This window comes from Parasteatoda tepidariorum, chromosome 9 (genome assembly GCF_982258835.1).
Source record: "Parasteatoda tepidariorum strain Cologne lab strain chromosome 9, Ptep-v5.0, whole genome shotgun sequence".
Classification (NCBI taxonomy): Eukaryota; Metazoa; Arthropoda; class Arachnida; order Araneae; family Theridiidae; genus Parasteatoda; species Parasteatoda tepidariorum.
Genome location: NC_141763.1, coordinates 86,136,491 through 86,153,308, shown reverse-complemented (window position 1 = coordinate 86,153,308; position 16,818 = coordinate 86,136,491). Strand labels below are relative to the sequence as shown.

General features: G+C 30.7%; 1 protein-coding gene across 2 annotated transcripts in view; it reads right to left on the bottom strand.

The window, feature by feature from the left end:
• LOC107449764 (nephrin) overlaps positions 1 to 16,818 on the bottom strand; it is a 236,626-nt gene that overhangs the window by 19,054 nt on the left and 200,754 nt on the right. For both annotated transcript variants that reach the window (XM_043038973.3, XM_087152286.1), the window contains exons 11-15: positions 10,310 to 10,463; positions 9,708 to 9,766; positions 7,785 to 8,028; positions 3,332 to 3,643; positions 1,164 to 1,442 (exon numbers count right to left, since the gene is read on the bottom strand). In XM_043038973.3, the coding sequence (XP_042894907.2) occupies positions 1,164 to 1,442; positions 3,332 to 3,643; positions 7,785 to 8,028; positions 9,708 to 9,766; positions 10,310 to 10,463 (1,048 nt within the window). The remainder of the gene's footprint in view (positions 1 to 1,163; positions 1,443 to 3,331; positions 3,644 to 7,784; positions 8,029 to 9,707; positions 9,767 to 10,309; positions 10,464 to 16,818) is intronic.

Here is a 16,818-nt window from a genome sequence, read left to right as displayed (position 1 = left end):
CTAAATGGCATTAATATTATTATATATTTTTTTTAACAATTATTGTCAACTTTACTTTCATATAGGCTCAGAAATAGCTATTTTACGCGTTCTCCAATGTTTTAACGACTGACTAGTAAAGCCTACCAAGTTCGGAACCAAATCATTAAGACAGATATTTCTAGATCTACTAAAACGCAATTTCTAATATTAATTCTAAGAAAACTTAAAATTAAAATTATTTAAATAACATGTAAGTTTCAAATTTAAATGTGCACGAACAATCAGTTCATAAAAAAGTGCATTTAACTCTTTGATGCAAATAAGTTACCGGTGTCCCTATTGTTAGTTTTTTCTGCCACCCTAATTACAAGCAAAATATATTTTGTCATTTAATTATGAAAGACGATCTAATAGTTACTAAAAAAATCTTTTAGATTATCCAAATTATATTTGTACAGCAAAGTAAGTTGGAAAAAAAATCAGATTCAACAATTTATCAATAATAGATTTCATAAATTAGTGAAATTTTTATAATGGATAATTGTTTCTCTTAGATGCAAATGAGTGAAAATTTGAAAGACTATTGTTTGGAAGATTTTACATTTAACGCAGAAAAAGACATCGATGTTTCATGCTGTATCTCCTAACCACAAATTATTAAAATGTTGAAAATAATATTTGTTTCACTTATTTTGACCTAATAAAATACAAAATAATGAAAAAATATGAAAAATAAATTAATGAAAACTCATTGTAAAAGGGTTTATGGCATGTCCGGACATGGTTTGTAATGCAATTTTAAATCCTTCTGGTGATCCCATTTTAGTTTGAAACGACTTTAAGGAATAATAACAGATATCGTAACAACAGGCTAATTAAAAAAGTTTAGATTCCTTTTAATGTTATAAAATTGATATCCTAAAATGGTACTACTTAGAATATCTAGGACACTCAAGGAGAATGATTGGCTCTAAAAATTGTTAAGTAATCGTTAAAAAAGTTCTCCTTAATTTTTATGCTTAACATCATCTTTAATCATCTTTAATTTGCAATAATTACACATATATTAATCTAAATCGCTATGATATAACCATAAAACTAAAAATACATTTAAAATGAAAGCATGTTGCTGATAGGTGTGGCAAATTGTCACCTAAATCTAAAAACCACTCACAACTCACACTTGACTATCAGCTGTGCCAACATCACCGCTTCTGTGCCAATACCATTGAAGGCGACACATTCAAACTCGCCAGCATCCTGTCTTGACACGTTCATCACTGTTAGTGTTGATTTGCCTCGCTCCACTGTTTCGTGTGTCCGACTCATATCAAATCCTTTACGCCGCCAAGTGATCATGCGACTAACAAATGGATTGGCTACTGCTTGGCATTCAAAATCAGCATTCTCGCCACTTCCCGCAACAACGTTACGCGTTAGCTTTGTTATCCTAGCTGGATCTGCAAATAAAATACAGTAATACAGTAAAATTGAAATATAAAATTACAGTTATCAAAATTTTAAAAATAGTGATCAAAAACTTGTAGTATAATAGCAACTCTATCGTATAAACTTAATAAATGCTTGAAACTAAATTATTTTTACAATTTAGCCTGATTTGTGTTTGATAAATTAAATACAAGATGTAACACAATGTAACGTTTGAGATAATGCCTATATAATGCAAGAATACAAGATAATATCAATATATAACGAGAATACAAGATAATACCCATATAATGTTTGTTTACCTCCAAAAATAGACAACTAAAAGAAGAATGACGAATGAATCACTAACTTATATAACTTGATAAGTGCCATCCAGAATTTTTTATTAATGCTTTGTAACAGAAGGTATTTTTAATTTGTGTAACCAAGGGGAAATAACAGAACTAGAACAGTATATAAATTATTATCTGCCTTAACTGAATATTAAATCTGCGACAAAGTAATTTTCGATTCAATTTGAACTGGTCTCTTCGAGTTCTGTAACGTCGTGACTCATTAATAGCTTATTATTACAAATATATAAACCTTGTATCTATACCATAATTAAGAGGAAGTGGGATAAGGATGAGCTATTCAGATTCGAAGGACTGTTGGAGCTAGACTGTACGAACTAGTAACTGTCGGATTTAATCAAGTTATTCTTTGCTAAGTAATAAACCATAGATCATTCCTGAAAATTTAAAGATGAACTTTTTTTTTATGTATGATTTTTTCTAACAAAAATCATGCTTACACTTGCACTCGGCTTTATTCCACTACTGAGGTAAGGCCGGGGGGATATGTTAACTCCATGAGAAAATTTGAAAACACTATAGACTTTCAGTGAAACAAGTAACAGGCATTTTTTATTTTTTAATGACCATTTAAGAAAATTGTGTATGTACTCAAAAAGGGGGGAGGGGAGCGACAATTATCCCAGAACACGGGACTGCTGAGAAGCTAAAAAAATTCCTTAAAAAAAATATAGTGTATATTAGCTATTTAAAAAAAAAATCACAGAGAAGTTCTTTACTTCTATATAAAAACTACAATTTTGTATAAAGGGTCTTCAACTATGCTATTTTGCAAAAATTTCATGCTATTTTGCAAAATTTTATTAAAATCAATAAATAATTCTCAATTTTCGAAAATTTGTATGATCCCTGATGATGCAGCATTCGGGTAACTTTTTTAAAAAATAAGAAGATCACAAACGCTTTACATTTTTTTACAAAACTATTTGGCTTTATTTCTTGGGGATGTTTTGTGTCATTTTCAACTTAGCATTGAAGGCGCTGGTTAAAGATGAGCTTAACGTAACCACACAGTCACTCAGAGTCATAAATAACTATTGAAAACTCACAGCAGTTATAAGAATGTAATATTATTCGCAATAAAGGCAACGTTCATGTAACAACACAATCTTCGGGAAACAGCCTTACCTATTTGTACCTTGCTTCCTATTATTAGTACGGCTCCTTTTTCCGAAAAAGAAAAAAGTGGTATCACACTAGTTTCCTTATTAATATTTATGTTCAAAATCATGATAGTTCTATCTAAAGCTACATAACAATAACGTAAATATTCATATTTAGATCGAAAGTCAAGGAATAATGCTTTTTAAAAGGCAAAACGGTAAGTAACAGAAAGAAACATTTACTTCGTGTAAACTACTACTACTACTGCTGTTTTACATATGTAGGCCACTTTTCTGGGTTAGGCATTAACAGGTTAAGAGCTGTTGAACCAGTGATAAAATTCGATCCAGGTAATATCAAATTATAGAAAATAGTATTACAAATATTTTACATCCATTGAAAACATGTACTATAATTCAATGTTACGATCAGCTGATACTTACAAATGACATTTATATTAACACTTGTCCACGTAACGCCTTCAGTGTTAGCAGCTTCACACCCGTATTCACCCCCATCTTCTCTTGCCACGTCAGTAAGTTCTAAAAGAGGACCTCTGTACACGGCTCTGTGTCCATATCTAGCTCCGCTGGGTCTTGCACTTCCGTCTGCCATGTCCAGCAATGGCAGACCATTCCTTGTCCATGAGTAGGTCACTAAAGGAGGATTTGCTTTCGCTGTGGCGTTGACTACTGTGGATTCGCCCTCCATAACATCAAAACGTTCTGCAGGGTTAATAAGGAATTCCGGTTTATCTGTAAAATAAAAAGAAGGTAACGGGTTTTAAAATTGTGAATATATTCTTAAAGGTTGGATGAAATTTCATCAAACTAGACCCATAGCATTTTATGCAAAGGCTCAAGAAAATTTGTTTGATTAAAGGGTAGAATCGCTGGCCTTTTCACAACGGAAAAATTTCGACGAATCAACAAATCGCTGAAACTCCATTTCTGGTTGCCACGATTATTTTTGTTTTCATTGACGTCACCTTAGGGTTACCATAATTTTTGCTTAACGTTATGCGATTGGTTCTTAATGTAATTTTATCTTTGCAATAAAGACTGTCCGAAAGACAAATGTATTTTTTTTTTTTTGGATTGGAGCAAAAAGGTAAAATTATGATATTTGAAAAGGAAATTACATCTCTTTTTACTATTTATATAGATGTTTAATAATATCCGTTGATAAAGTAACATCTATTATAAATGCTGAAACATTTTGCTTAGTGTTTCAATGGTTTTAAAAAGATTTTTATGAAAACACAACAAAAATCCATTACTTTTTGGCACCGTTCTTGGCGTTAAAAAAATTGCAGAAATAAGAGAGATACCCTATTGTAAGCTTACCATTTATTTCATGAGATATGATCCGTTCAGAGTAACGTAGAATTTTTGGGTCAGTTAATTTTAAGGTTAAAATGCAGAATTGGCGGCCCCTTAGTTTAGACCCACGGTTTGTCTGACACCCCGTTTCTGGTAACCATGATATTATTTGCTGTCTTTTCTTTCGATAACGTCATATTCGCATTACCGCAACTCTTATTTCTGTTATGTGAAAGGTTCTTAGTTTACTTTTTGGATATTTTATTTTAGTTACTTTAAAAACATTCTAAAATACATAACAAAAATCTAATATTTTTTGGCACTGATCTTGGCAAAAAATCACTGGAATAAGAGGGAATCTCGATTGTAATCTATTACAAATTTTAGAAGGCATCAAACAGAAAAGAGTATATGATGGAATGATGAAATTAGGATACTACTATATTGATACTATAGGAGATTAGTGCATATGCTACTGATATGTTAATGCTGGAAACGAAATTGAATACAATACCAACATTTAACCGACAAATAATTAAATGATTTATTTAATACTTTAAGACACATTGCCACACCATGTTATACAATATGCCAAGTAAAAAATCGACAAAGTATGAAATACGGCGATTACATACTTCTAATTAGTATAATAATGATATATTTAATGTTTTAACACTAGTAAAAGTAAGAAGTAAATTTCCATTTTACTCAATTTAATAAGAGAGGTATCGATTTTTAGTGACTGCAATGCTAAGTAATTATAGAAACCGAAATACTAGTCTGGCATCGATACCTTTACCGTTTTCCACTATTCATTAGCAATTTCTTTAAAGCATCGCACAATTGCCCGGTTTATTCTTTTCCAGCATTGCCGACACTGATTTATTTCTAAATAAATGGCCACTACCCGGTATTTCTAACGCAGATATTATATTTTATTTTATAACCGTCATTGAACAGCCGATCCACTTTTTTTTGTTTACGACTACTTATATTCAACTAGGTAGCCTTGAAAATCCAGAAGACAAGGGAACTTCTGGATCAAGCATTGGGCGAAATTTTGCCTTCGTGGAGGACATTTTTAATAGACCTAGCCTACCTTTGCGTTACATGGAGAGGAAGACCACGAAAACCTCCTATGGTTAGCCTGACGGCAAGGAGACTCTTATCCATGATCCGTCTACCACTGCGGATATTTCACGTCGGCACTGTGGTCGGTGCACGTCGGATGCAGAATTCGTATCGACCAAGCATCGCCGTGATTCGAACCCAGTTCACCTCATTGGAAGGTGAACGTTCTATCCCCTGAGCCATCGCGACTCGCAGATATTTAAAGGCAGTTCCCTGGTACTGATATTTTTTAAATCGGATATTACTGATAATGGATGTCATCAAAACTGTTCACTGCGCTCGCCTGAAAGTGATTTGCTGGATTCCTTTCAGATTGCTAAATTCGCTCGCTCCATACTTATCCAATTTAGTCTAACTTGGTACTCATTTTCTAGAAATAAGAATTTTAACTTTTGATTGTTAGTTAAAAAGCATACGCATGTCCTAAGTAACGATATTTCTTCCAATGTTCAAACTGTCTAAATTGCAAAAACAAATTCTCTACTGGGATAGTAATAAATCAAAAAAATTTTTTTCTTCGTAAGAACAGAATAAAAAATTGAGCAAGATCAGTTTCCGGGTGACTAACTTTCACTTGTTCTTTTTATCAATGAAACAAGTTCCGTCGGATGTACTTGAGCCGCTAATTGAAACCGTCTACAAGAACTCAATTTCCGAATGAGTTCCTTTTTTTTATTTCCTCTCAAAAGCTAGCTGTACTCAAAATAAATTCTTTTTCTGCCATTCGATAGTAAAGTAATCTGACATTATCTAAGACTTACCCTCTCCATTTCTTTTATCTCGTAGAATTGTTTTAACATCATTTTTTTGAGTCAGCAATTTATCCTCTGATAACTTACCAGTCTTTTCTTTTCCTTCCGAAATAAATATCTTTAAATACCATAGATTTTATTTAGTTAAAAAGTAAAAAAATACCGCATTCGAATCAATAGGGTTGCCGAATTTCAAATTTCCTTTAGATTGCGAGGATCTAAATAAAATTCTGTACGCATTTCGAAACTATTACTTAATTGAAAAACTCCAATCGGGTAATCATATTTATTCTTAATTATTTGCATCAATATACTTAATTATACTTATTTATTCGCATCTTGATTTATAAAAAGTAACGGTCGATATATTTTAAGCTATCAAAAAACAGGAGCCCATTTTCATAATTCCATACCACATCTCCATAGAGCCTGCAAATGCATTTCCCCTTTATTTGCCCCTCTCAGCCACTGTGGTTTTTCTTGTATCTGTTGTTCATCCTTTTTTCTCTCTCGGCTACGGTGATTTAGTTTTTTGTTCGCAACTTTACGTTTGATATTTCAAATCAGTTTGGTTTCTTCTCATTCATATCTGATAATTCTTGAATACTATTAAATATGAATCGAATAATATGATATTCATAATATTCGAAATTAGTTACAAAAGTTGGCAACAGCAACGGAGTTCAAAGGAGATTATGTATTGCAATAGCATTTCACCACGCCATTCTTTATAATCCGAGTTTATTTTTACAGCTCTATAGCTCATAACAAAATCAATTAACCGCCTTAAAGCAGCATGCAGCGTTAACTGTTAGCAAATGTTTTAAGAAATCTCGAATAATTTTTATTGCATCTACTCGTTCACTGGGGTAACTCTGCAATGGGATACCTGCAAGTGATGTAGCATAGGTATCTCGATCCTGATTGGTTGTTGGAACGTGGTATTTGTTTGCGTTTGCCGCTGCTCTTTCCGAAGTATGCTGAAATCAGCCAAGTATGAATTCTCTTGAGTTCTATATTCTTTCACAAAGTAAAGGCCAATGCGCGACCCAGGTGCCCAGCTCAAATTTCAAGACAAAACAAGATATTCTTTCACATAGAATTCATTCCTTTCACTACATATTCTTTACTTAACACAAAGACAGGCACGAAGCCACGTAGAACATAAAGAAACCAATCATGTATCGAATTCGCCAGGTCCAAAAAGCAAACCTATATCACGGTTACAATTAAAGACGTAAACAAATAAAAACTCCAAGTTAAGTACAAGACGTAGAAGATAAAGAATTATATTTCAAAAAATTCGATGTGGGATACGGTTCTGTATGTACTGAATTCCTTAAAATTCTAAATGTAATTACATAAAATTCTAAATGTAATTACTTAAAATTCTAAATGTAATTACTTAAAAAATTCTAAATGTAATTACTTCAAATTCTAAATCATGTGGGGAAACAACTTTACAACTTTACAGCACAACTTTAAAGGCCATTTTGCTTATAAGCGATCAGCTGGCGCTGTCATCATAGGTTACATGTGTGGGTATTTATGATCTTCTTCGTTTTCAAGTGCAAGTACCCAATTAAAGTCTGCTATAATATATATGTTATATTATCGGGATAGATGTATTTCCAAGGTAAATGCCAATGCAAAAATTATTAAGTTTAAGAAAATAGTAAAACAAGACTTACACAATACACGGAGAACATACGTCTCGTGAACAGTTCTTTTCAGAATATGATTGGTGGCTTGGCAGGTATAAGATGTCATGTCATCTGATGACGTCACATTGAATTTGACTTTATTCCGGGTACTTTTTCCACCATATGTTGAATCTATTACTCCATCATGCTGGCCCGTAATGGACTCTCCTTCTCTCCACCATAAGATGGTTGCGTCTGGATTGCTACTGGCTGTTTCACACGTTAGCGTGACCTAGGAAATATTTTCCATGCGTTCGAATCACTGCTAATAACTATATAATTCTTATAATTTAATTTTTCATACATTTAATTTTCAGCAAAAGAAAATGATCAGAATCTAAACTAACGTTTTTGAGTTTTAAAAATGTTATCCCTTTATAAAATGAACTGAAAAAGAGTGAGTCAAAATATAGTGTTTCATAATCAACGATTTTCATCTATATCTCAGTATGTACACGAATTATTAATTCAATAAAAGTGTGTTTTAAAAGGTTGTGCACCCTTACACTATAAAATGAAGTAAAAATATTTTTTTTTAAATATTTTTATTTATTTCACATATCAAATATAAATAACTCTTAACCAAACTTTGATAATAATTATTGCAAGATAGTGAGTTATATACACATATAGTAAGATTAATTTATATTCAATGTTATATGCCAGTATGTGCATACACATTTAGTACTTTTTCTAAATTCCGCTTTTCCATCGCAATTATTAATTCCTTATTAATTCATATTAAAATAATTTTAGTTAAAATGCATAAATTAATTTAAATTAAAGTAAAATGAATTATTGTAAATACCCGAATGTATCTTTATTGTGTTGTTCTTTCATATTATAATTTTTAAAATTTGTGTTCAGTCCGAGCTGAGCACAGGTCTATGTACGCGACAGCTCGGAAGGAATTAAATTAATCAAAAATTAGCTTATTCCTTTTCGTGAATTTGAATGTACTCACTTTAACTAGAAATCGACTCAACTGATTTTTAGATCATTCAATCTTTCTGTTATTCTTATTTGCCTTAGTTTCCGGTCTGAGTTAGAAGCGTTTTTTTTTTTTTTTACTTTAAATAAAAATTTATAACTTTTTAATAAGTTTCTTTTTTATTTATAACTTACTTTTAATTCAAATTTTGATAAAATATCGAAAATAAGTCCACTGGAAAGTAATATTTTACATTATTTATTCAGTTAATTTTAATTTTCTTTTAAATGTATATCTAGTTTTACGCATTGCACTACAAGTCTTACGCTCCAATTACCAACCACCTTTCAAAGTGTTCAATATTTAAAAACTTGCTTTACATTAAATAACCGAGGTGTTGCATAAATATTGATACACATTTTAAGTTACACTAGTTCACTTCAAAAGGATGGAGAATTACATGGTAATCCTTGACAAAAAATGTCCTTGTATGACACTAAGGGCACTTCCTTACGATGATATTTTCTTTTCCCTTTTTGGCGAGATAGGTTGCGTGTATTAAATTCTGCATTTTAGGTAGGTCGAAGATTTAAAAAAAAGGAGAAATGCAAAATGTAAACATAACTTTAAAAATATTTTAATGTTTCGACTAGTTTTAATCGAACTTATTTCAAAAATGGCAATTACCATAATTATTATTCATTAATTAAGATTTTAGTATTTTTTTTATTTCATTCATTGAAAAATATGTTGCATTGATCATTGTTACGAATTTCAGATTTCAAGGTGTCAGATAGGTTCAATGAAACACATATTATGAGTAAAATAAAACAAGTAATGTTTCAAAATTTCAGTTAATTACTTAAAAAATAAGAAACTTTTTTAAGTAGAACAACATGGAATAATTTGAATCTCTTCAGGCAAAAAAACAGCCCTCATATTTTAGGGTTAATATCATAATGACATATTGACCTACTTACAAAATCTCCTGCTTTAGGTTTTCTTGGTTTCAGTTTGATGGATACAGAGGTTGGTGGAACTAGAGAAGAAAAAAGTGTGTAACTACCAGTTTTAATATATATATATATATATATATATATATATATATATATATATATATATATATATATATATATATATATATATATATATATATATATATATATATATATATATATATATAGTTATAAAATATTAAATAAAATGCTATAAACATGGTTTTAGATTTAAAATTGCAAATAGCTTACTCAAGATAAAATGATTGAAAAAAATGGCTTTTTCATATCAATAAGAAACTTAACCTATTTTTCCAAACCTAATTTAGTTGATTGAAAAAACAGTACTACCCTGATAAATTACACTCGTACCAACTTAGTTTTTTTTGTAGCACTTGAGGCTCTTTTGTAGCATTTTCGAAATGGTCCATAAAATACACTTTTACCCCATCTTCATAATGATAATGTTTCTTTTAATAACATCCTGTAAACTTTGTTCTTCTAAAATAGGGCTTTATTTGTTTTAAGGATCAGTATAGTATAAGAGCAAAGAAAGAAGGAAAAAGACAATATCTACTGTAACTTACATAGCACTGTGGGAGACACGGTAGTAATGAGAGGCTTTGTCAAGGCACTATTGGTAGCTTCGCATCTATATACAGCACCATTGTCACTAGCTTCTGTTCTGATGATTAAGTCACTTGTAGTGCCAGCAATGGTGCTCTTTTCCACAGCCCGTATCTAGAAGGGTTTATTAAAAAAAAAAAAAAAAAAAAAAAAAACACACAATTTAGAAACATTTTAATTTTATTTTAAAATTACTATTTGAAAGAAATGAAATCGTGATTGAATCGTACTACAGTCAAACCCCGGTATAGTGAACCTTCAAGGGACCGACATTTTGGTTCACTATAACCGGGAGTTCACTATATCCGTTAGCAGACAATTTAACTAATGGTTCCTTAAATCCTCACTCTTATTTCACATTATTCAAATAAATGACTGAAAAATATTATGTAGTAGCAAAAGATGTGTTATTTTTTTATTACTCTTCGTCTTGCGTATAAAAAAAATCTTGTAATCTTTAACTGATGAGCAATCCTCAACATCAGATATGGAAAGACTTCCCGACTCTCAGATAATTTTTCCTGAATTTCTGTTATTCCGCTTTTTAAACCTGTCTAACCTGCCATTCGATTACATAAAAGTAGTCTCACAAAACGGCTTAGCAAAGTCTTCGACGTTTGTCCAGATACTGGAAGTTTGCGGCTTCTTCGAATGCTGAACCACTTCAGTAACGCTTTTTCAACATCCTTGTGATCTGCTTTCTTTTCTCAACTTTTACCTGCCATCTAAATTTCTTTCATGAGCAGAAATTGGTAATTAACTATTTTTCCATTTGTAACAAACTGTAGATTTGGAAAGTTTATATTCCCTGTAAATATCAGCTTGATTTCATCCATTTTCAATTTTTTGACTATGCCCATTTTATCATCAATGGAGAACATTTTACGTTTACTGCTCGCCATAGTTGAAGCTGAGACACTTGTTTGCAGGCTTTTTTTAACTGAACTGAGAGCCAAAAGGAGTTGAAATGAGGGCCTTATCAACATAGATTAGTGTCCTATTCTTTGACCAATAATGAATAATTACTCATTCCCTCTGACAGAAAATGCATATTGATCCCACTGACGCCTTACAGGTGCATCAGTTGCGCCTGAGTTGGAAGCATCTGCTTGGTTTATTTAGGGATGGGAAAGTGAGATAAAAGAAGCTAACAAGAAAAAATGCTTATCCCTACATTCCCCTCTATAAATGGTTTTAAAAATCTAAAAATTGGCATATGTATTTATTTTGAAGTAGAAAATTTCAAAATTATTAAAAAAAATGAAGAAAAAAATTAGTCGAAGACAGAAAAAAGTTCATTATATCCAACTTCCTCACTTTTTTGGTTCACTATATCCACAAAAAATAACATTATACGTGTATAGCAAGGCTCGGGACCGAGCATTTTGCTCACTATATCCGGGGGTTCACTATAAACTGTGTTCACTATAGCGGGGTTTGACTGTATTTGAAAGAAATGAAATTACGAAATAATCGTAGTTGGATTATAAATTGCAAATATATCTAATATAACAAGTATGCTACGGTTCGTCACTAAAATGGCCGAAGTTTTGAAAAATCCATTTAGAAAACACGAAAGAAATGCGTGGTTTGAATACTGTTCATGGAAACTAGATATTTTTTTAGCAAAATTGAAAACTAGTTAAGAAGTTCATCTATAGATGCCGCTGCTTTCTAGAACAATGATAAAAGAACCTTTTCAGATGCATGTCAGCGCATTCAAACTGAAATATCTGTGCAAGTGTCAATTAATTTTGCCCCTATCTGTTGACAAGTTTTGTAAATAATTTTGAACACACACACACATATATATATATATATATATAAATATATATATATATATATATATATATATATATATATATATATATATATATATATATATATATATATATATATATATATATATATATATATATATATATATATATATATATATTAATAGAACGTTCGTTTTTAAATGTGATATCCCAGGTTCGAATCCCAGCGATAGCTGGTTGATACGAATTCTGCTTCCGGCTCGCACAGATCACAGTGCTGTAGTAAAATATCCTCAATGGTAGACGAATCATGGGTTAAAATACCCTAGTCATATGGCTAACCGTTGGTGGTTTACTTATTCTCTCATACCTGTAATGCAAATGCGGGTTAGTTCTATTGAAAAAGTACTCTCCAAAGGCAAGCTTCTCCAAACCCTTGATCCAGGAGTTCCCTTGTCTTTTGGGTTGGGTTCAAAATTACAAGACTATGGAGTTAAGCATTGATAATCGTAAACTTAGAATTGGTTCTACTGCTTAACGCTGGTTATAAAAAGAATTAAAATGTACGAAAAAAAAACAATGATCAGAGAAATTCAAACGTGACCCTCTGCTGTTAAGTCTTATCAAACATTAGAACGGAAATCTAAAATTTAAAATCTTAAGAAAAGCTTGTATGGATTTATTTTTTTCTCTTTGAAAAAATTATTGTTACCAGACGGGGAAGCAATCACACAGAAGGGGGGAAAAGTCCTGATACAAACATTTCGATGGCTTGACATATAAAAATGCTTGGGAAAAGTTTTAAAGTATGTCATAAAATCTCCTGCATACCCAACGGGTGGAGCGGTGTGTATTTCGGTAAGTGCAAACTAAAATCCTTTAAAATTCATTCAAAAACCTAAGACTTCTAGATTTCCTAAAACTTCAAACATTCTTTTTTGAAGCAAAATTTTTTATTTCGTTAAAAATGCCGGTTTTCTGAACAAGAAGAAAAATATGTATATTTTCCCCTTTTTTCGTATGCATACTTTCTCTTTTTTAATAATAATGTCTACATATTTTAAAACAAGGCTAATTTTACCATTTATTTATAATACGCAATATTATCTATAATTGATAAAACAAGGAAAATTACATTAAAGAAACCGTGAGATAAATTTCATTCAATTATACTAAACAGTATCACTGCATTAAAATTTTTGAAGATGAATATAAATCGTAACTATATAATAAAATGCACATGAATTGATTACAACTTTTTTTATGATAAATTATTAAATTATGATAATCATGAATTACAGAAAAAACTCCGTCTAGTAGGAATGTCTGACAATTAAAAAAGAAAAACTGGTTAAAAAAATTATTGTATCTGAAATTGTAAGAAATTAGCGTATTTAAAATTGAAATTACTCTCTTTTCAGTTCAATTTTCTTTAACATTTTTTTAAATTCCCCACGTTTTGTCTAAACAGCCGTCAGCTGTCCTCGCTACTCATAGAAAACTAGTTTGGATACATAAAATTTTCTTAAGTTTTTTGAGGTTAATGAATGAATAATCATCATAAGTTAGTAGTAATGATTTGAAATTTTAGAAAAAATCTGAAAGTTCAGTTCATAGAAAAGCGCATTTAGTTTAACGTTGTGTTTTCCAGTGTTGGCATTTGCCCAGCCAAATGGAGGATAGAGTCTTTGTCTAACACTCCCTAACCAACGTTTCTATTCCATGTTTTTAAGGCTGGGTATTTGATTGGATTTCACTTCCAGCAACTATGCGTTAGTCCTTCAAAATTTACCCTAATATGATGTCTGAATGTTTTGACGCCGGGTAATTGGGGAGCGTTGTGTGGAGACAGAATGATTGCCATATTGCTATACTACAATCAACCTATTTTTTTCCTGTATACAAGGTGTTTCACAATCTGTTGATATATAGTTTTAAAACCTTGAGACAAAGCCAAAAAAGCCCATTTATTTAGGGTCTCAAACTAATCATTCGATGGACAAAAAACAAATTAGCACTATCGAATTCCTATGAATTATTTGCTTAGCTGAGGAAACCTGTAGATGCTTTGAATAATCACTTTTCAACTCGCTTAGTATACTCAGTTCCACCTTCCACAATAGTGCTTCATTAGTTATCAACATTTTTTGCTTAGTCTTCGCTTAAATGTTAATTTGATATATCTGTGGTAAATACAAAAATGATTCTAAATTGTATCTGTAAATGTTCATTATTACGGAACAGCTTTGCATGAAACAAAGCACGATAAATAATTTAAAATTGTGGAACATGGATAGTTTAAGTTTTGCTATAAAAGGAAATAATTTTAATTTGTTTTCTTCAACAATGAACTAATAACTAGTAAATAAAACAATTAGTATGTTACGTTCGCGAAAGGCAATTTACTGAGCCATTAATATCTTTCCACAAAGAAGCTCCATCACTAAATATTGAGCATCATTACGAAAGTGTCTTCCAAATAGATCCGGAATTCGCGGGAACAGAATGATTTATAACACCCTCTGCTGTTCCCTCATCTGTACATTTCCTATTATTTGTTGCACAGAAAATGGGAGACGGAAACTGTTTTAGCAGCTCAGAAACCATAGATAGAATATTGGTTTTCTCATCATGGCACTTATGAACGTGAGCGTGGTCGTCTTTCCGAAGACGTAATGATTGGCCATAATGAAAAAAAAAGCAAACACAAGCGGAAAAATTCCGGTCAGCCGTGATAAATTGGAATGGACTGCATTTCATTCCTTTTCCTGTACAGACATGTTTGATTCATGGATTGAGCATAAGTTGCTGGATTATAAGTGATAATAGAAAGAGGCCAACTCTTAGGATAATCTTCTCCGCATTGGTTCGCTAAACGTTATAGAAAGTTCAATGGAATATTTTATACCACAGGCGATAAATAAAAAATGAAGGCCGTTAGATAAATCATACACTTATATTTCAATGTGCGGAGTAGGCAAGGTTTGTAGTTATATGAAAATTGTAGCAATCACGTTTTTTATTGAAAGTTGCCAATGTAGGCTTAGCAAAATATAATATTTGATGGCCAATATATTAAGATAAAACATAATAATTGTTTACTAATACGTAGTAAATTATTTCTAAGTACAAAAATATTTATAGAATAACTGATATACTGTTAGCTAAATGGTTATTTGATGTTTCACTTATCTTTGTTAAAATAACTTTTTTTGGAATAAGTAATATTGTTTCTGTGTTATTTTAGCTTCTATATGCTTTTATAGGATAAAAAATAAAATTAGATAAAAAATATATATTAAGATAAAACATTAGAATTATTTGCTTAAATATTAAAAATTATTTCTGCTTACTAAATGTATTTATATAGTATACTGTTGATTAAATTGTTATTTAATTTTTTCTAAGCATTGTTGGAAGAAAATATTTTTGGAATAAATAATATTGTTTCCATTTTTAACTTAGCAAAACATAAGCATTTTCAGGGCTTCAAAATAGTTTGAAGATAATTTGATATATATTAAAAACATAATATATGAATAAAATTTTAAAAATAACTCAAAAAATATTCTACGAATAAAAATAAATCTTTTAACTTATTTATATTCATGGAAATTAACGAAGACATAATTAATTAAATGAATGTTTAGAATTTTAATGAGTAGTAAAGTAACAAAGATTTTAACAAAAAATAATTGTGTTTATTTTTGATTTTTGGCAATATAAGCTTTCTGAAGAAAAAAAAATTACTTGAAGATTCATATATAGAGAGTGTAAAATATAACGAAAAAATTAATAATATTTATATTTATAAAAATTTATTAACTATAAAATTTAAATTCAAAAACAGTTGTTAATAAGTACTTTAAGTTTTTTCATGCTATTTTTATTACAGTGTCATGTCTCAGATCTATAGAGTAGGACAGGTTTGAAGTTTTTTCGTGTTATTTTTATTACAGTGCCATGTCTCAGATCTATAGAGTAGGACAGGTTTAACATTAGTAATGGAAATTCTAATTTTTGCTGAATTTGTTATGCTTTTGCAGAATTTATCGAGAATAGTGTAACTGCTTTGGGCTTTGTATAATCTATTTAGTATATCTTCATCTGCTCCTCCTTTGTTGTTAACATTTTGCTTACGACCGGTACTGCATGTGGACCACATGTGATGATACAACATGGTGCACCTTAAGCAAAGGATTAATTATACTCCCAAGATAAGTAAAACTGCTGACCTCCTCCAGTTTATCATTTTCTAAGAGTATGTCATTTAATTGTTTAGGATTAATTTTCAAATTGTTTATTTTATTTTGGTTGATCATAAGCCCCATTTTCTTTGTCTTTACATTTAAGATGTTTGTGTTTGTTTGCATGTCTTAAAGGGTTGTTAGTAAACATATGACGTTTGCAAAATCAGATTCAGAAATATATTCAGTAAGCTTCTATCGTATACCCCTTTCATTTTATGATACCTTCTTCATAATCCAGCCCACAGCAATTAAAAGATTGCTCGAGGAAATATGCAACTCTGTCTAAGACTATCTCTATGCTTGAAAGAAAACAAATTTCAGAACATTCAAGAAAGGATGTTCCCCTTTTCTAAATGAAAAAGTTTAAGTCTGAGTATGTATTTTTATATGACGTGGATTTTTTATACCTCTGGAGTGTTGACTGTAAAAATAAAATAAGCAATAGATAAAGATTTTCTA